Source organism: Ricinus communis, chromosome 8, assembly GCF_019578655.1.
Source record: "Ricinus communis isolate WT05 ecotype wild-type chromosome 8, ASM1957865v1, whole genome shotgun sequence".
Classification (NCBI taxonomy): domain Eukaryota; kingdom Viridiplantae; phylum Streptophyta; class Magnoliopsida; order Malpighiales; family Euphorbiaceae; genus Ricinus; species Ricinus communis.
Genome location: NC_063263.1, coordinates 7,705,439 through 7,726,055, shown reverse-complemented (window position 1 = coordinate 7,726,055; position 20,617 = coordinate 7,705,439). Strand labels below are relative to the sequence as shown.

The following is a 20,617-nucleotide window of genomic DNA, read 5'->3' as shown; positions in this document are numbered from 1 at the left end:
CAATTTTTAGTTTCTTAAATTTATATTTGACCAACCCATAAATTGTTCATAAACTAGTTTATGGCAGTAATGTTATTGATGGAACATAATAATGGATAAACCCATAAAGTAGTTATTCACCTACAATTATTAATTAATGGAAGATGAGGAAGGACCAATCTGTAGATAAATTCATCAAGAGCTGATATTTTGCTTTGTAAAACTCAAGTTTTCTGTTTTAATATTATTATATATGATCATCCAGTGAAATGGACTTGGCTCAATTCAAGTACAGTATTATCTAAAAAGAATGTAATGTTAATAATTTTACAGGTGCTTAAACAACTACAAAAAGAAACACCTGATAACTTATTGGTACAAAATATTTGAAATACAAAAGGATACACCATTCAGACAATATTTCCAAGCAAGTTGCAAATGGATATGCAAATTCATCCATCATTGATGGTTCTAGGGCAGTTAATTCTATATGGGAACTTGTCACAAATACTCTAAAATTAACAAAAAAATAAAATAAAATTATCTAAGTTAATATCCTATATAAAATATCTAATTCGACATGGTTAAGTGAAGTGTCTGATTTTCTAATACAACAAGGCACATCTCAATTTGACTCTTAAGCACCAACTTTATTTGAAGCTTGCGGTTGGCTCTGTCAGTGTGCGTATTTATTAGAAAGAAAATGGAACCGAGTGGGCCACGGTGGTGATCAAGGTTTTGGTTGGTTGACAGATACCCCAACACTGATTCATAAGACTGCCTTGATAAATTTATTAGTGCGGCCGGATTTCTAGCATTGGCTGTCATCTGGGCGATATTTGTTGGAAAATTCTTGTATTATGGATTTCAAGCATGTGCTCTTTGTATACTAAAATTTCTGCATGTATTTGATATAATGGTCCTATTTAAATATTAAACTGATAAATTATTGATACATATTTATTAATTTTAAATAATAAAATACATTGTCTATTATTAATATAAAATATTTAGTCATTTTCTTATTAGTTGTAGTGTACTGCTTTAGATAAGGATCTCTCCGAATTTGTTAGAATTTTTTTGATTAATTTATTGATGTGTTTAGCATGGAAATTGTCCTAACCAAAAATAGACATATTTTATCTTTACCACAAAATTAGTGTCGAAATATTTTCTAAAAAGAAAAGTTGTAAAATAAATTGGAATTTTTTAAACTTTAGTAATTGTAACGCTGGCATTTCATTCACTATTTAAATTTCGCCAATTTTATTACTTTCTAATATAACAATCAAATTATTAAAAAGTTTTTTATGTTACTATACTACATGTAATCCTTACAAATATAATCAATTACATTTTCTCATTTTAAAATACTACTTTACTTATTTCAACATTTTCATATATAACACATTAGTTATTTTAAAAATCTATTAAAAAGTTGATTTCAAAAATAAAACTTATTAAAAATCGCTCATTATTTAAATATTTTATTTTCACCTCGATGTTACTTTATTAAAATCTTTTAGCCACGCTGTCACAGTTATTTTATGATCTAAAAACTGAAGATCGATTGGAATAGAAATATAATGCCTAATACCATTAACTCTAGAATAAAAAAAGAAAATAAAACAAAGGAAACATTCACTCACAATACATTACAATTAATCAAAACTAGTTGCCAACTTCTCTTATTTTGAATACAAATATTCCCGTGTTAATTACCAAATGATAACAAAAATAAAAGAAATTCATCCATTGCTTTTGGAGCTAACCGCAACACATCATGATTTCTTTCTTTTTTCTTTTTTCTTTTTAACAAACAAGATAATTTGTCTTTTTTACAAGGCTATGATACAGTACTACATCAGCTAGACTATGTTGGCTGATTATATTTGAGGATTTTAGAAACTTGACCATATGATTATTGACTTTAAAATCACCCAATTGATTGGTTTGGATCGTGGGAACATGGTGGGTCTTCACTTCATAATGGAAGATACCTTGCACACGTGTTCAAAACCCAGCTAAGAGATAGAGAAATATGACAGTCCAAAGTAGGTAATGTGGGCACATAGGTTGAGGAAATGTTGGTCCTAATTTCCTCCAATTGTGTTTGAACTTAAGAAAAACTTAGTTTTTAGGATTTTTTTTTTAAATCTAGAGCTTTATATACCTATAATTACATAATGAATTTCCCAAAATGAATAAAATATATATTATATATTTTTTCCATATTAAATAAAATTTTATGACGAATTTCAAAAAAAATAATTAGTTATATGATACTATACATCTAGCTTCTCCACTCTATTTTCATTTAAGTTAATCTATAGTTGTTTATGTTATATTAACTATTAGTCCATATTGTAGAGATATTAATAAAACTATAGGTTTAAATATTAAGAACATTAATTAAGTTAATTTATAGTTAGATGTTTTGCTTATAGAAGGTTAGGATTTAAATTCGTTGTTTTCTTTTAGTGACAAATGTTATTATGATTAAATAAGATAAAACTAACACTTGAAAATAGAGATTAAGCTACTTTGATAGAACAAAATAACCAACATTTGAAGAAATAACATAATGATAATTAAGCCTTGACCAACCTTGAGCTCAACAACCCCTTACTTAAAAATTAATCAATTAGAACTCCATGGCATATTATTATTAACTAGGAAAATTGGTTAATAGACCGTGAAAGTTGCTGACAATGGTAAATGTATCATATTAAGTTAATAGATGAATAACACATAATTTGTATGATTTAGAAATATAATCATTTTTTATCCGTTTTAAATTATAATTTATTTTTTTAATTATTATTAGTTTAGTAAGCAATTGCTAAAATATATTATTTATTGTTTAATATAGATGTGTTAAATATAGATATTAACACATGTAATTAATTTTTATATTTTAAAATTATAATTTCTATTAAAAAATAAATAAGAATTTGTATACAATAGTTATAAAAATTAATAATATTAAATAAAAAATTTATATTTCTTAATTTAAATTTATCTCTTAAAATAGAAAAAAATATAAAGATATTTAAAATATTTGTGATTCAGTTTATCAGTTGAATTTAAAATTACATTGAGGAAAAGAAAAAGTCACTCTCAAAAATCCATAATTTGGTGAAATATCATTAGCAAGCATAATCTGCCCTAAACCCAAAGCGATAAACCCTTCATTTGTGATAACTAAGAGCCTCTCTAACTTGCTTTTTATTTATTTTCTCAATTTTTTTTTGAGTTTTTAAATTTATTTGTTGAAAGAAACAGGTAAATATAATATTTTTGACAACCGATATCATAAAAGTAAAAACACAAAAATAGAACTCTATAAACTAAACTTTGGCCAATCTTAGAAAACTTTAGGTCCAATTTGGAACATAATTTTTAATTTATTATTATTTTTTTCAAAATACTATAAAATTTATTTTTAAAAATATAGAGAAAAACAAAAGAATGATAATTACTACTCCAAAAACAATTTCTGTACCAAATTGGCACAATTAATTGACTAAAAATTACCTTCTCTCTCATTTTTTGTTTTGTTTTCTTTCATCTAAAAAATGCAGGAGGCCAAAGAAACAAAATGGGCAGTAAGTTTTAACATCGGTTGGGATGTTGCTATCTCCTGTCTTTTTCCTTTCTCTATCTCTCTCTTTCCGCATTCCCCTCGCTTTCCTTCTATCCATGCCTTCACTTTCTTTTCCAACAGAGAATACTTCTTCTTGATTTTCGTTTTTTCTTTTTTTAATATTTATATTATAAAACATTTTTCTTCATAATTAATTGTTTAATCTTCAATGTGACTATTTGTATATAATTCATCTCACTTATACTGACTTAAAGGTAACCGATAATTCTTCCTCTCTCTTTCTCTCCCTCTCCAAAGAATCCTTTCCTTTCCTTTCCTTTTATTGTACAGTCAAGAAATCAAACAGAACAGCTCCTCTCTTCTTTTCCTTTTCCTTTTCTTTTAACCATGGCAGAGAGGGTCTACCCTTCTGCTAAGCCAACCACTAATGGCACCGCCGCCGCCCCCACCACTGCCCCCACCACCACCAATCCTTCTTTCCCAGCCACCAAGGCTCAGCTCTACGGTGCCAGCCGCCCTGCCTACCGTCCTCAGCCCCAGCGAAAACGCAGTCGTCGCCGTTGCTTTTGTTTCTGTTGCATCTGGGTCACCATTATAATTCTCACTCTCATCCTCCTCGCCGCCATAGCCGGTGCTATTCTCTACGTCATCTACCGTCCTCACCGCCCTACCTTCACCGTCTCCGCCTTCAAAGTCTCGTCCCTCAACCTCACTTCAACTTCTCATCTCAGTACCAATATCAACATGAACATCACCACAAAAAACCCAAACAAGAAGCTTGTTTACATCTATAATCCAGTTACCATTTCTGTTACTACAGCTAAGGATGATATTGTTATAGGAAATGGACTGTTACCCTCTTTTGTGCATGGAGCAAAGAACACAACTTTGCTAAAAGGAAGCATTACAAGTAGCAATACTCAACAGCTGGATGATGCCTCTGCTAGCCAGTTAAAGTCTGATTTAAAGAGCAAGAGTGGTGTTGGGTTAAAGATTGGGTTGGAAACAAAAGTCAAATTGAAGTTGGGAGGATTAAAGACACCAAAAGTTGGGATTAGAGTAACTTGTGAAGGGATTAAAGCAACTGTTCCGAGTGGGAAAACAGCAACTGCAGCCTCTGTTTCTAATGCTAAATGCAAAGTTGATTTGAGGATCAAGATCTGGAAATGGACTTTCTGAGTTGGAAAGTTATGATGATGATTAATTTAGAAGAGAAAAGGTGTGATGGTTGTTTTCTTTCTTATTAATCAATATGCTATTCTTTTCTTTTCCTTCCTTTTCCATCAGACATATATAATTTTTTTTTTTCAACTTTTTCTTTGTTGGTCATATATATATATGTTTTGTAAATTGAAGAAAGTTTGGAGATTGATTGTGTTAGGAGATGGTACTTTCATTTGTTATATAAATTTTAAAGATTTTTTTGTTTATTTGATTCCTTTTTCTCAATCCCCTGAATTGTTATTCTGTTTTCTTTACTGGTTGAGCTTCCATTGCCAGTAGTGTGAATTAGTACAACCTAGTACGTGTGCAGTCCTTATATATTTTAAGTAAAGTTCTTACAACTTGATGGATTAAGTAATTATTTCCTTACTATTTAATCTTAAAATTTAATGTGAATTAGTGCTGTACACCGCATTGTTAGCTCATTGGTAGAGTTGACTATCTCATGCCAATTATTATAATTTTGCCCTTACTAGAAGGGGCACCCCCCCACCTTCGTAGCTAGCTTTCAATGCAAATTTATAGTAATAGATTTTGCTAATTATGTAATTAAGCATCAAATTAATGAAATTTGACATAGTCTAGCCTATGTTTGATTATCATATGATTATTATAAACTGTTGATTTCTTCTGGGGAGGCTTTATTTGCAAACAATAAGATTGCACCGACAAATGGTGAGCTCATTATTCATTTGAATTTCTTTTTTCTTTTCTTTCTTATGATTCAAAAGAATTTATGAAAAGCAAATTTCTTGCCTTATATAAAGGTAAATAAGAAAATATATTATTTCCAAAATTAATCAATTTTTTCTTCCTAGAGAAAGCACCACCCTTGCCCAAAGATTGAAATGGACAAAAAATATATATAAGTAATTACCACATTGGAAAATCATTGATTTTTTTTTTTTAAAAAAAAGGAGATAAATAACACTAAAGAAAGGAGGAAAATTTCACTGGCTTCCCTTTGATTCCAAGCTGGTGGTGGGGACAATTGGCCAAACATTTTTTGTATGTGATGCACACACATATTATATATCCTTTGGTGGGTAGTGGTTGTCATGTCATTAACTAATGTGTCAAAATAGTCTAATTAAATTCTTCTAAATTAAGCAAAAGAAAAAACATTTATCATTTGGTAAATGTTGGCTTGTATATACATACATGTTCATATAAAAGAGCAGAAATTTAATTTCTGGGTGTCGGTGGGGCATTTAGAAAGCTATGTATATTGCAAAAAGTGCAATGATTGTGGTTGTGGTTTTTGGGAGGGTAGGGCCAGTAATTGTCTAGGGTGTGTGTGTTGGATTGATTTCTAGAACAATTGAAAACGGATCTTCTATTTTTGCCTTTGCCTTTCAAAGAATAACATGTGGCAACATGCCTTCAATACTGTGATTATATCACATGAAGATGGACTTTATGGTCAGATTCATTTGTTAATGTTAATGCTTTTGGTTTCCCATTGGGTTTATATCTACTAAAAGTAATTCTTATTCTTATTAGTGATTATAATATTAAATTACCTATGATTAGTGTGTTTTAGCTGGAGTCTGTTGGTCTTAATAAATTGGAAATGGAAAAAAAGAAAAAGAAAAGAGAAAATAGTAAAAGTTGTTTGAGGAACAATATAAAGCATATGACATTGGAAAAACTTTTGTCTAAATCTAGTTTTATTTATATATTTATTATTAATTATTTAATATTAAAATAGCTCTAAGAAAATTCAACAGAATTTTAAGAATATATCACGCTAATTGTGTTAGTAGTATTTGGTGCCATGCATTCATCTTTCTATGACGTGGCTTTCCATTGCATATTGACATGCTAGTGTACACTTTTCGGCTTCTGAGTGGTGCATGTTACCACGTGTCTATGACCTTTAAGTATCTGCCACACGGCTTTAGGTGATGTGGCGTCTTCCTACACATGTCATTATATGTATGGCAATGAGAGCATGACACTGTAGTACGTAACTTGGTGTATATTATTCGTGTCTCACAATGTGACATGTCACAAAATTTCATGTGTTTATCGTTATTAAGGTCTCGTATAAAAAGGTAATTTTTAAAATTAGAAATTAAATATATTTAGTATATAATTTAATTTTTTTAAAGTAATATTAATTTATTTATACTTTTTGAAAGATATATCCTTCGTAACAAAAATGACTTATGTATTATTATTTAATATTACATATAATTTTCAATATACAATAGTTAATGAAACCAATTTTATGACAATTTTAATTCAAAAGAAAAAATAACAGTAAAATAGACTTTAAAAAATATTAATAATTTATTATTTTAAAGATAAATTCAATAATTTATTTATATAGCTTGTTTTGTATTCATTATTTATAATTAATTTGCACTTATTAAATTACTAGGATAAAACATATAATAAATAGTATTATATAATTCATATTTAGTTTATTAATATTAATCGATAACAAATAGTGTCAGTTTTTCTAGGTATTTAAGTGGAAATGTATTCATTAACTCACTTTAAGTAAATTATTTTTTCTATACTTTTATGTATAATTTTTTAAAAGAAAATCAAAATTTTTATTTTTGTGAGAAATACTATTTTCTTTTTTCTACTTTAAAAATATCATATAAAGTTAATCTATTTATCAGTGATAAAAATATTAATTACAAATAATATGGTATTATTTAATAATTATAATTTATATTAATTAAGTTTTGATGATATTAGTTAATAAATTTTAGTTATTTTATATTGCCGTTAATATATTAAATGTATAATTAATTTATCTATAAATATTTTAATAATGTAAGAATCTTTATAATAATTTTTTATTTTAAAATATATAATTTTTATAATAAAAATATTTTAAAAATATTAAAATAAAATATTTTATTTTTTATTATTTATTTTCATAATATTAATATTTTATTTTTACAATTTTTATTATTTATTTTTATCAATAAAAAATTTTATAAGATATTTATTAAATATAAAATGAAAAGTGAAATTTAATTTTTATATATAGAGTTAATATATTTAAAAAATAAAAATATATTAGGATGTTATTTTTAATATAGTTTTTTAAATAAAGAATTTGATTAATTTATATATTAATCACTTTTTTTACGCTTAAATACTTCACGGTGACTTTTCTCAAAAAAAAAAAAAAGAATAATAGTTCATGGTGACATGTGTTCGTCTTTTTATGACTGCCTCTGATTGATTGTCAATGGTGACGTGTCAGCTTCGTTATGCTATAGTACACATGTCGGGTTGTAAGTGCCGCATGATGCCACGCCGGAATCTATTGTTGTAGTGGAGAGTATTTTGACCGAGAGCGACGATTTAGATTGTTGAGGGCAGCGGTGAAATTAGCGTGGAAACTCGGGCCGTGAGAAATGGGCCTGAAAAAGAAAAACCCGGGAGACGGGTGAGAGGGCTTTCATTAAATCAAACCCAAGATTTCAAAGCGAAAAACCCTACCAAAACCCCACTGCTTGCTTCTTTCTGAATTGAGAGAAGCTAGGAAAACATCGCACTCAAAATACAGGCTCTCTCCCTGTATTAACCTTTTTAATTGCTGTATATTATTGGATCGTGAATAATGTATAGAATAGCTTCAAGATTAGCTTCATCCTTTGGGTAATTTTTCCTGCTCTCTCTATCTCATACGTTTACTATGTGTTTACATTTGCGAATACAGTGACTAATCAACTGCTTTTTCTTTTAATTTATTTTTCCAACAGCTCCTCCCCTTCGAAGAAACTGGTACTAATCAATCTCTTTCTTATAATCATTATTTCTTTCTGCATATTTTCTTTTGGTTTGGTTGTCTCGTTTGAGCAACAAATGGTGGTATTACTTAATTAGCTTGATGTTTAGGAAGTTAAAAATTGTACTGAATGGTATTCTGTCATTTATTATCCTTTTCTCCTTGGCTACTTTTGCAGCTTGTATATGTGGATTTTGACTTCTACTTTTTGGAATGTGTAGGTTTATGGTCAGCTTATATGCAGCAGAAGTTATGTGGCTAAAGATATCAGTTTTGGGGTTGGGGCTCGTGCAGCTATGTTGCAGGGAATCAATGAGGTTGCAGAAGCTGTCAAAGTTACAATGGGACCAAAGGTATTGAACTTGCAATTTTTGATTTTATTTTTATCTACTACCGTTATAAAGATAGATGTAATTTTCTGTTTTAGGTAACTAAAGTAATTTATGCACTTCTAGAATAGTTCTTTTTTGGGTAAGTAAAGTAATTTATGCACTTCTAGAATAGTTCTCTGTTTCTTGGGGGACAACTTAGTGGTTTGAACTTAAGAATTACGATTTGAATATTACAAGTTTTCAAGTCCCATTAGGTTTTATGCACTTCTAGAATAATTCTCGTTTAAACCAAAATCCAGCATGCTGAGAAAACGACCAGAAAATCTTTGCTGTATTTGAGTTAACTCATGTAGTTTACTTATTTTCATTTTGTTATTTTATTTATATTTTATGGTTATTGGTGTTAGAGACCATATTGGACGCTTAAAGTAATGGTAAAAATGCTGCGACTTGTTAGCATATTTTAACTCCTTTTACTTTCTTTTTTGCTTATTGTGGGATTTAGGGTCGCAATGTTATAATCGAGAAAAGTCATGGGGGTCCCAAGGTGACAAAGGATGGTGTCACTGTTGCCAAAAGCATCAAGTTCAAAGAAAATGCTAAGAATATTGGTGCAGACCTTGTAAAGCAGGTTGCAAATGCTACAAATACCGCAGCAGGAGATGGTATACTTATTTGTATTTCTCAACTTTATGTCAGAAAAGTATGTCAATCTGTCATAAGTTTGCTAGTATGCTGCAATTTGGAAACAAACACTATATTGAATCGGGTAGCTTTCTATTGTATTCAAGGGTCAAAATCACTTTATTTCTCTCTTAAGCTGTCACAACCTATCTGGGAAAGAATAAAAAAGGTGGCAGTGTGATGGAGTCAGCAATGAGTTACTTTACCATTCTGAGGTTGGAATACATTTGCATTTTCGTTTTCTGATTAAAATATTCATATACAAAATAAATAAACTTGAACAAGTCACTTTGGCATGGTCTTGTTACTAAACGATCTTTTGAGATCAGTATCATCCTTATTGTCTGTAATCTGTGGTATACATTAGTAGAAGAGGATGAGCCTATATCTATGATATTAAACATTAGAATTCCTACATTTAAGGCACAATGACATTCAAAAAGTTATGCCATTGGTCACCTTTCACGTCATGTGGGACTGGGAATTCTGATTGTGGGAGATATGTTACTTATCTGGTTGCAGGTACAACATGTGCAACTGTCCTGACCCAGGCAATACTCACAGAGGGTTGCAAGTCTGTTGCTGCTGGTGTTAATGTTATGGATTTGCGAACTGGTATTAATATGGCTATTGATGCTGTCGTTTCTGACTTGAAAAAGAGCGCACTAATGATAAGCACACCAGAAGAAATCACACAGGTAATACTGCTTCTTATACAAACCACCTTGTGTTGTGGGAAATTTCTCTATGGTTGATAATCATAGAACAAGAGCTCTTTATTTTCCATAAAAGTTGGGATGTCCTTCCTCTGGCTGTGAACACATGTTTATTTTCTTAATAATTTTCTTGTTACGAGAAATATTTGTTATGTTTCTAAACTCATTGGTATGCATGTTTAATTGTTCCTGCTGTGCTTACATGTGTTTCTTGACCCTCTTTGCAAGCATATGCTTTGTGTCTATCTTTGTTATTGATCAGCGCACCATAATTTGTTGTGAATAGGTAGCCACCATCTCTGCAAATGGTGAACGTGAGATTGGAGACCTGATAGCAAGAGCAATGGAAAAAGTTGGGAAGGAAGGAGTCATCACTGTTGCTGTAAGAAAACTTTCTTCGTCTGCGTTGCATGATCACTAGATAAAGTTTTTCATAGGTTACAATTTATATCGAATTTTGCAGGATGGGAATACTTTGGAAAATGAGTTGGAAGTAGTGGAAGGAATGAAACTTGCCAGAGGTTATATATCTCCTTATTTTATTACTGATCAGAAGACCCAGAAATGTGTAAGCTCAGATCTGTGTGGTTTCTAGCATAGTGTCAATATCTAGTTTGAACAGCAGACAATTAAATATTTTAAGCTAGAATATAAATTATGTGATGAAGTATCCAAGGGGTGTTTTTTCTTCCCAATTTTATATCTTTAAGAGTTTTTGCTAGTCATATCTTGTGCATTTCCATGTAAATGTTTTGGTTTTTACTTTATTATTCCAGATAACAAAATAATGATTTCATGTTTATAGGAACTTGAAAACCCTTTTATCCTCATTTATGAGAAGAAAATTTCAGACATGAATTCACTTGTAAGAATATTGGAACTGGCAGTAAATGTAAGTACCTGTTCTTGGATTTCTTTTCCTCCAACAAGTGCACGGTTAAGTGAACTTGTAGAAAAATTTGTAAGCCCTTGCTTTTCTAACTGTTGAACTTTAAGCAGAAAAACAGATCACTTCTAGTTGTGGCTGAGGATGTGGAGAGTGAATCTCTAGCTATGCTTATTCTCAACAAGCATCATGCTGGAGTTAAGGTAATTCATTAGACTTGCTTTGAAGTTACTATGTCAGGCACACTGCATCTATGTTTCATAAATTTTATTAAGATTCGAATCATGTGGTGATATGAGAACAATATATGCGATTACTTTCACATGCATGAACTTTGCAATCATGACACTGAAGTTGCATGTCTTGCTCATCTGGCCTTTTCTCAACAAATAATCTTCTACGGGGGATGGTTTGGAGTAGTTTTCAGTAACTTTTACCTTCGATGCCTGCATCAAACCCAAAGAGCATTTATGACCTGTTTGGAATTTGCTGTTGGGTGTTAAAAGGGTAGGTTTAAACTTTTCTTTTTTGATTTAATAATATTGGCTTTTATCTTCTATTAATTGCTTTTCTCAAAAACATCAGTGTACCTTTTCTTTTCCCAAATTCAGTTGTCAAAACTGTTAAATTAAAAATATTTTTTTGAAAAGAAAAAGTGCTCGTAATAGTTGAATGCCCTAAGAAGTGTAAGTGTCTAAATTCTTTATAAGTAAAAATATTAAGACTTGAGCAACAAATCTTTCCATGCTAAACCAATAATAAGACAACATTCATTATGCCCTTAAACTGATGTACCTATTGAACTAATATACCTATCAATCTCTAGCTTTTGAAGTGTTAGGCTTCTAGGCATGCACAGGCTTCTGAGTTTGTTCCTATTACCAAATACATTTTGAATTCCTCAGTTTTCCAAATAAAGGTGGTAAATAATGACATGTCACTTCAATAAATACATAAATATATGCATGTGCATATGTAATTTCTTGTATGTGGCTCTGGATGTTAGAAAATCTTGTAAACATGATGGCATTATTAATTCCAATTTTAATATTGGCGCGCAATATTTACAAATTTGTTTGGCTCTCTTAGGTTTGTGCCATTAAAGCTCCTGGTTTTGGGGAAAACAGAAAAGCAAATTTGGATGACCTCGCCATTCTTACCGGTGGAGAGGTTGTGCGATTTTCCTAAACTCATACATTTAATAACATATGATCAAGTGGCAACAGTAACTCTTTATTGTACAGGTTATCAGTGATGATCGTGGTTTGACATTGGACAAAGTCCAAATTGAAATGCTTGGTACTGCTAAGAAGGTCTGTGCTTAACTTTCTGATATTATTTTTTTGTACAAGAGTTTGTGCAACTTAATGACTGATTCTGGCAGGTTACTGTTTCTCTTGATGACACAATAGTTCTTCATGGTGGTGGGGATAAGAAACTGATTGAAGAAAGATGTGAGGAGGTATGGTGATGGTTAATAGGTTTTACTATTTTGTCTTCCTCTCCCCCAAATTAAGATTCGGCCTATTGACTTCGACATTACTGGCCAAGTCTCCTTTGTTAGAGCTCTTTCTTAGTTTGCATCAAATTTATTAGTTTATTGATTTTGGGTTCTGCTATTAATGCTTCAAGTGAAGCCCTTACTGCCCATCTTGTGTCTATGCCCTTTGGTTGTAGACTATAGTTGTCTGTCAAAGGTTCCCTGTTTCTGTAGTGGTCATATGTGGAGCCTTGTTCCATAGTAGCATTTCTTGCAGGTTCATGAGATTGATACATGAACTTTGACAGGCAGGAGTAATCATTGAGTTTTTTTTCACCATTCTTTATTGTCATTAAATATTACGATTTGATGCATCTTATGACAGCCAAGTGATAAATCCTGTAACAATGGCTGTCATTACCCATCCTATTAAATTAAAGCTTATTCTTGGTTAAGCTATGCATGGGGTCTTCAGTTTCCAGAACTTAATTTCCTTTTGGATGGTGCACCCACATCAGCAGAATTCCCATCTCAATCAATGTAACAAGGGCTGGTGCATCTAGAAAATAGGCCCTTAAGCTATCATTTTTTTGAATATGGATGACTTCATGCTATCTCTCTCTCTCTCTCTCTCTCTCTCTGATGTAATAAGAATCCTTGTTTTCTAGAACCAATTGAAGCTGCAGCATAGGATTGTTAATGCTGCTATTGTTTTTTCTTGATTTGACAAAAATATTGCATGTTTCATGGCTGGAGGATATAATTTCATGAAGGTTCAACCTTAGGTTCGATTTTCAAATGCGGACTAGATGTATGAGAAACAGAGAAGATTATTCTGTTATACAAGACTGATGTCTATGATATCGTACAGCTGAGGACAGCCATGGATAAGAGTACTGCCATGTTTGACAAGGAAAAAGCTCAGGAACGACTGTCAAAACTGTCTGGTGGAGTTGCTGTATTCAAGGTGTGCTTTTCAGTTTTCTAAATTCTTTATTGGCATATGGTGAATGGCCCCAACGGAAAGGTAATCATAATTTTTGCAGGTTGGGGGGGTTAGTGAGGCAGAAGTGGGAGAGAGAAAAGATAGGGTAACAGATGCTTTAAATGCTACCAGAGCGGCTGTGGAAGAGGGAATTGTGCCAGGTAAGTTTGATTTCATGACTCAAAGGTTAAGTTAGTATCTTAATGCCTTTCCAAAATCTCAACATGTTTTGTGCATTAGGTGGTGGTGTTGCCCTTTTGTATGCCACAAAAGCCTTAGACGATCTTCAAGCTCAAAATGAAGACCAGAAAAGAGGCATCGAAATAATTCAGAATGCTCTCAAGGTTTGGGAATTATCAGTTGGCAATACTTTTTAATTCTCTGGTGTTACTTGCTGTCGTCATTGGCTGACTACAAATTGGATGCTATAGGCACCTACGTCTACAATAGTATCAAACGCTGGATTTAATGCGCCTGTGGTTCTTGGCAAATTGTTGGAGCAAGATGATCATAATTTGGGTTATGATGCTGCTAAAGGTCAGCTTGCTTATATATTGCAAAACCAAATTTTTGGTTTGACTTATTAAAGCATCTTCTCAGCTGGAGTCCGGTTTTTAACTTGCCAGGTGAAGAAATTTCTTTTCATATCTTAATCTCTATGATGATAAGCTGTTTCTGGAAACAGGTGAGTATGTTAACATGGTCCAGGCTGGAATCATAGATCCCCTTAAAGTTATCAGGACAGCGCTGGTAGATGCTGCCAGGTGATTATCACGGTCATTAGACAAAAAGTTTGGTTCTTGTGCTGGATATTTGAACTTCAGAATTAAACATGTGTTTTTCTTTTCTTGTTTGTTTTCAATTTCAGTGTTTCATTGCTATTGACGACGACAGAAGCAGCTGTCGTAGATAACCCAAATGAGAAAAAACCGCCAAGCCGTATGCCAGACATGGATGCCATGGACTATTAGATTGATTAGATTCCAAGAGCTACTGCTGTTCAAGTGCTTTGTATGCCATAATCTGAGGCTTAATTCTTTCTTTTAAACTGAAGAACTCCCTCACCCGAAAGCAAAACCTTGATAGCTTTTGATGGAAAGTCTTTCCAGGAAGTCCGGCTTGCAAGCCCTCATTACTAATGCCCGACAACTCCAGGAGATCCGCATTGAAATCGGAAACCGAAATAATTACGGCGAGATTTGAAGTGTTACGACATTGTCATGAAGCTTTTTTGATGCTTTGCTTAATCATTTGTGGATAATTCCTCTTGATTTAAATATTAAAACTCAACTGTTATTACATGGTTGCCTGCAGGACTACTGTGTCACTACGAGGCTGATGTATTTGTATGAAGTAAGTAAAGCAAAATGGGATACGTGATACTTGTACCTTAGGAGCGCTTTGATGGCATATGCAAGTTATTTATTTTTTTTTTTTTACCATTTTTAACACAATTAGTATTTCTGGTCAATTCATTATGATAAATTAAATTCCTTACTACAGTTGAGATTAAATGATAAAAATATTCATAAAATATTAATTTCATTATTTAGGAAATAGAATCATGTTCTTATAATAAAAATATAAAAAATAAACATTTTGAGTTTGAAGGACTTAAACGGAAAATAAAAAAGATACTAAATACAGATATTTATATAGTGAGTAAGAGTTTCTTTTTCTAGAAATAAACACTGCAATAACATTTCATTTATTTTAATTTTAATTCTTGCTCTTCTAATGTAATATTTAGTATTTTTATTAAATTATTTCTTAATATTTTGTGGTTAAAAAGTAATTCTGTGAAGTATTATATATTGTATCATGTGTCCAAGAATTGAGATAAAATTGAGAAAATTAATAGGTGGATTGCAGAACATTCCTTTTAGCAATAATATACTAAATTTGGCGCCAAAAGAAATCATATTTAAGCAATTACAACTTAACAACCTAGCTCTCTGTCGCTATTCATCTTCATGCATCATGCTGCTTATTCTCGAAGTATCCACATATCAATCCCTTTAAGAATCCATAATTTCCCTTCAATTGTCACCTCTTCAGTCTCTATATTCGACTACAGCCAAACCCACTTCAAACAATATCACCAATCTTCTAATAATAATGCACTTCTTGATTTTTTCAGTCACCTTCTTCAACAATGCACTACTATTCAACACTGTCAACAAATCCACACCCATGTCACTGTCACTTCTAGCTTTTCCTCTGCTTTCTTGGCTGCTCGTCTTATATCTGTGTATGCTCGTTTTGGCTATCTCTGTGATGCCCAGAAGGTATTTGACACAACCCCTTTTGAGTGTAGATCTAATTTTATTTTATGGAATTCAATCTTGAGAGCTAATGTTTCTCATGAATGCTATGAGAACACCATTAAATTGTATGTTAGAATGAGAAAGATTGGAACTTTAGGAGATGGGTTTACTTTCCCTTTGGTCATTAGAGCTTGTGCCTATATGGGTAGTTTTATTTTGGGTAAAACAATTCATGGGCACGTCTTAGAAATGGGGTTTCAGAGTCATCTCCATGTTGGAAATGAATTAATTGGTATGTATGCAAAATTGGGTCGAATGAGAGATGCACGCCACCTGTTTGATAGAATGAGTGTTAGAAGTTATATCTCATGGAATACTATGGTCTCAGCCTATGCGTTTAACTATGATTGCAATGGTGCACTTGAGATTTTTCAAAGGATGGAATCTGAAGGAATGGAGCCAAATCTCGTTACTTGGACATCATTGATTTCAAGTTATGCGCGTTCTGGTTGGCATGAGGAAGCAATGGAGTTGTTTGGTTTAATGAGGATGAAAGGAGTTGAAGTGAGTGGTGAAGCACTTGCTGTGGTGATATCAATTTGTGCTGATCTGGGTGCTTTTGTTAGGGCTAAGATAATTCATGAATATGCGGTAAAAGGTGGGTTCGAAGAATACTCATTTGTGAAGTCTGCATTGATATGTGTGTATGGGAAACATGGAGATGTAAATGGTGCATGGAACTTGTTTCTGGAAATGAAAAATAAGAGTTTAGCAAGTTGGAATGCGTTGATAACATCACATGCAGAGGCTGGTTTATGTGATGAGGCTCTTGAAATATTTTCACAGTTGGAGAGATCAGGAGATTGTCCAAGGTTGAGGCCGAATGTAGTAAGTTGGAGTGCTATAATTGATGGCTTTGCTTCCAAGGGCCGAGAGAAGGAGGCTCTGGAACTTTTTCGACGAATGCAGCATGCAAAAATATTGGCAAATGCCGTGACAATTTCTACTGTTTTATCACTTTGTGCAGAGTTAGCTGCACTGCATCTTGGTAGGGAAATCCATGGACATGTGGTTAGAGCTGTGATGGTCAACAACATTCTGGTGGGAAATGGCTTGGTTAATATGTACGCAAAGTGTGGATGTCTCAAGGAAGGGCATATGATATTTGAGAAAACTGAGAGGAAAGATTTAATATCATGGAACTCTATGATCACAGGATATGGGATGCATGGACTTGGTATGAATGCTCTAGAAACTTTCGATCAAATGATTAAATTGGGATTTAAGCCGGATGGGGTTACCTTCGTTGCTGTTCTTTCTTCATGTAGTCATAGTGGGCTTGTTCCTGAGGGTCGTAGGCTTTTTGATCAGATGCTTAAGAAGTACAGGATTGAACCCCAGATGGAGCACTATGCTTGCATGGTTGACCTCCTAGGCCGTGCAGGATTATTGAGAGAAGCAAGTGAAATTGTGAAAAACATGCCAGTGGCACCTAATGCTTGTGTCTGGGGTGCTCTTTTGAATTCTTGCAGAATGCACAACAATACGGAAATTGCGGAAGAAACTGCTTCCCATTTGTTTAATCTTAGCCATAGGGAAACGACAGGAACTTACATGCTGCTCTCTAATATATATGCTGCAAGTGGTAGATGGGAAGATTCGGCTAGAGTGAGAACCTCGGCAAAGACAAAGGGCTTAAAGAAAAACCCTGGTCAGAGTTGGATTAAGGTGGAGAAGAATGTCTATACATTCTCTGCAGGAAACAATATGCAAAGAGGTTTCGAGCAAATCTTTGAGATTCTCGAGGAGCTGACGTTTCAAATGGAGAGGGAAGGAACTGTGCATGATACTGATATCACTCCACAGGCTGTATATCAAGAAACTAGATTGACTATGCGAGTTTAACAATATTAAACCTCAGTCCCAAATTTAGTGAGGATTGACTGTACAAATTGGTTTTGGCATAGTGTTAGACAATTAATGCGATTCATTTCTATAGTAAAATTTGTTTGATTGAATGGAGATTGGAGAATAAAAAAATGCAAAAATAGTGTGATATATTAATATTGTGGCGAAGAAGAAATGACTTGATAACACGATTGCCTGGCGAACACAATTTCACAATCTCAGTATGTTAAAAGGCGGAACAATGAATGATAGTTAATCTTACATGAGACTTTGGCAAATTTCCACTTCGCATTTCTTATGAGGTCTTTTACACCAGAGAGTGATAGTGAAAATTGCATGAGACTCTCCATAGGCGTAGACACATTGCAAAATGTAAAGATTTAAGCTGAATATGATAGGTAATGTAATCTTGTTTTCTCTTTTAATATGATTATATATGGTTATCTACACAAGTTTTAATTTTTGAAGTTACATCAACAACAATAACAACAATATAATAAAAATACAACTGACCGTCAAACTCACTTAAAGTTGGATTAAAAGTGGCAATGAGACACCCATTTTGTGTGAATAATGCATTGGATGCAGAAGTACTAAATTAAGTTATTTAACTTTAATAAATATGTGTCCCTCACATTTTATCAACTTAGATTATAGGTATAAATATATATTTTTGCAGTAGATAACCATTTCCTAGAAAGAGACAAGGCAGAAATCGTGTTACTACCACTGAGGGAAGGCTTGTCAAGGAAATCCTCATGCAAATGAAAGATGGCTTCTTTTCATTTACTGTAAGAAATAAAAACTAGAAATCTTGAAAAACTCAAAACCAGAATTGCTGTGCCCTTTTGCCAAAATGTGGTGCAAATCTTAGCTGTGTGTATCTTTGAATTACAGTAACCAATATGCTAATAATGTTATAACTTCTGTTTAGGCCTACTCATACATCCTGAGAAACTTATGCATTTGATTAAAGGAAAAAAAAAAAAAAAAAACTGTTTCCTTATAAAACTCATAATTAGACATGTCATTTGAATCCCACAAAATATTCAGTCTACTATGTCAATATAAACACAAAAAAAAGAGTTCACCTCTATCGACAGAGCAAATTCAAAGAAGAGGTGAAGATAGAATACTCGATCGATCTCTTCTTTTTCGCATATATGATGAAGAAGAATGTGGGGTGAACTACGATGAAATAACTAACTGGGTCGACTGCAGAAACTTCCTTTCAACTAACTCTTCAGGCTCAAACTTGACATCGTTAATATCAAGGAGTGGCTTGATATCGTCACATTCGTTGTCAAAAGGCTGCTTAAGATGCAATGATGGAGATGATGGCGAAAGACTAGATTCTTGAATAGCCAACGCATTAATACTTTCTTGTAGTTGTTGATTATTATCTTGAACAACAAATTCTTCTTCTTCTTGTGTTTGTGCGTATTGATATTGCAAAATTGGATCGTAGATATCCAAAGAGTCGGCATTAACTATATCACAACCCAACGTTGCTGAATCATCACTTTCAAGGATTTGGAAATGAGGCTGCTGCTGCTGTTGAGTTTGTGCCCGACATATGGCTAGTTGGTGAAGAACAAGATCAAGCTCATTCTTATGAAATTCGATCTGTCGTTGGAGCTCACGAATGATTCGATAACAGCCTCCGACAGGATCATTGGCACGAACATCTGATTGAAAAATGATAGTACGCATGGCTTCGTCCTTGTCAGGTTGGTTAAGGTTCTTGATGATTTTAGTAATGTTGCTTACGCCAAACAATTTATGGGCATTAAGGAATTGTCTCTGGCGATCGTGGGGGAAATAAGGGGCGAGAATGCAATCAGGAGCGCACTTCCTGCGCTGGTATTTGCAGGCAGCACAAGCTTGGGTGGTGGTGCCGTTGCCAATCCTTGTAATGCTGCTCATATTGTTGAATTTTTATTTAATCTTTTTTTTTTGTTTGTTTGTTTGTTTTGATGGGTGAGATATCGGTTGCGTTGCCGACGGGGATGGTGTTGTTTCTGTGTAATGGGGGGTTCTTTTTGCTTCTCTGGTTTGTTGCTGATCCTTTCTTTTCTCTATGCATGCGAAGAAAACGAAAGAAAATGGGAGATGGAGAGAAATGACAGGAGAAACAGACATTTATGTTCTTTAAGATGCAAAGTTATTTCTATGTCTTAACAGATTCAGTTATGAATGATATCTTTGGACATTGATCGATGCTTCTAATTATAACAAAATGAATGGAATTGTCTGTTCATTGGAATCGTAACTAAAAATAGAATAAGATCACATTGAAAATTCTATATTATATTTAGTAACTTTACAATTTGTTTAGGACGCTTTTCAAACAATCACCACAAGTTGACATATATCATTATTTATTAAATAAAATATTTATATTAATTATTTTTAAATTATGGATAATTAATATCACCTTTCAAAGTATAAATTGTTTTATTTACCCATAATAGATTAAGTCTATTTATGAATTTGGGGCAAAAAAAATTATATACAAGCAGATCAAAATCAAGAATTTACAGGTGAATGAAATATCAGTGTTTTAATTGTTATATAAACACAATTTAATTATTTCATGGGAGGCCTTTTATAATGTCATATTTATGATACCAATTAATGAATGATTGATACTTAATGAAGCATGTAGACTTAATCTTAACCTACATTTTGGGTAAATGAACCCAAAAAAAAAATGCTATGGTAATATCATTAAATCATAGTCAAATAGTGTATTATTCTTCATATTTACAGACTGAAACATTTAAACT

General features: G+C 32.6%; 4 protein-coding genes across 5 annotated transcripts; 3 read left to right on the top strand and 1 right to left on the bottom strand.

The window, feature by feature from the left end:
* The first annotated feature begins 3,759 nt into the window (after positions 1 to 3,759).
* Positions 3,760 to 5,016, top strand: LOC8266959 (NDR1/HIN1-like protein 13). The gene has a single exon (XM_002527356.4). It carries the CDS (start codon positions 3,974 to 3,976, stop codon positions 4,763 to 4,765), a length of 792 nt encoding a protein of 263 aa, XP_002527402.2. The 5' UTR covers positions 3,760 to 3,973; the 3' UTR covers positions 4,766 to 5,016.
* A 3,155-nt stretch (positions 5,017 to 8,171) lies between these two features.
* On the top strand, positions 8,172 to 15,046 carry LOC8266958 (chaperonin CPN60-like 2, mitochondrial). Of its 2 annotated transcripts, none has more exons than XM_048377806.1 (18): positions 8,172 to 8,440; positions 8,545 to 8,566; positions 8,792 to 8,923; positions 9,408 to 9,567; positions 10,109 to 10,284; positions 10,589 to 10,684; positions 10,766 to 10,870; positions 11,108 to 11,194; positions 11,302 to 11,391; positions 12,278 to 12,358; positions 12,433 to 12,501; positions 12,573 to 12,650; positions 13,540 to 13,635; positions 13,715 to 13,814; positions 13,894 to 13,997; positions 14,085 to 14,190; positions 14,280 to 14,417; positions 14,522 to 15,046. In XM_048377806.1, exons 1-17 carry the CDS (start codon positions 8,403 to 8,405, stop codon positions 14,372 to 14,374), a joined length of 1,635 nt encoding a protein of 544 aa, XP_048233763.1. In that variant the 5' UTR covers positions 8,172 to 8,402; the 3' UTR covers positions 14,375 to 14,417; positions 14,522 to 15,046. The 2 variants fall into 2 exon arrangements, with proteins under 2 accessions (XP_048233763.1, XP_002527401.2); XM_002527355.4 differs by having other exon boundaries at positions 8,175 to 8,440; positions 14,339 to 14,417.
* Positions 15,047 to 15,481: 435 nt separating this feature from the next.
* On the top strand, positions 15,482 to 17,942 carry LOC8266957 (putative pentatricopeptide repeat-containing protein At1g17630). The gene has a single exon (XM_015724335.3). The coding sequence runs from the start codon at positions 15,627 to 15,629 to the stop codon at positions 17,823 to 17,825; it is 2,199 nt and encodes a 732-aa protein (XP_015579821.2). The 5' UTR covers positions 15,482 to 15,626; the 3' UTR covers positions 17,826 to 17,942.
* A 153-nt stretch (positions 17,943 to 18,095) lies between these two features.
* LOC8266956 (LOB domain-containing protein 22) lies at positions 18,096 to 20,160 on the bottom strand. Its single transcript, XM_002527353.3, has one exon. The coding sequence runs from the start codon at positions 19,752 to 19,754 to the stop codon at positions 19,017 to 19,019; it is 738 nt and encodes a 245-aa protein (XP_002527399.2). The 5' UTR covers positions 19,755 to 20,160; the 3' UTR covers positions 18,096 to 19,016.
* Positions 20,161 to 20,617: the final 457 nt, after the last annotated feature.

Coding starts and splice junctions, on each gene's coding strand:
- LOC8266956 (XM_002527353.3), bottom strand. CDS start 19,754: ATGAGCAGCATTACAAGGATTGGCAACGGCACCACCACCCAAGCTTGT.
- LOC8266959 (XM_002527356.4), top strand. CDS start 3,974: ATGGCAGAGAGGGTCTACCCTTCTGCTAAGCCAACCACTAATGGCACC.
- LOC8266958 (XM_002527355.4), top strand. CDS start 8,403: ATGTATAGAATAGCTTCAAGATTAGCTTCATCCTTTGG. Junction 8,924..9,407: donor AAGTTACAATGGGACCAAAG/GTATTGAACTTG, acceptor TGTGGGATTTAG/GGTCGCAATGTTATAATCGA. Junction 13,636..13,714: donor GTGGAGTTGCTGTATTCAAG/GTGTGCTTTTCA, acceptor TAATTTTTGCAG/GTTGGGGGGGTTAGTGAGGC.
- LOC8266957 (XM_015724335.3), top strand. CDS start 15,627: ATGCATCATGCTGCTTATTCTCGAAGTATCCACATATCAATCCCTTTA.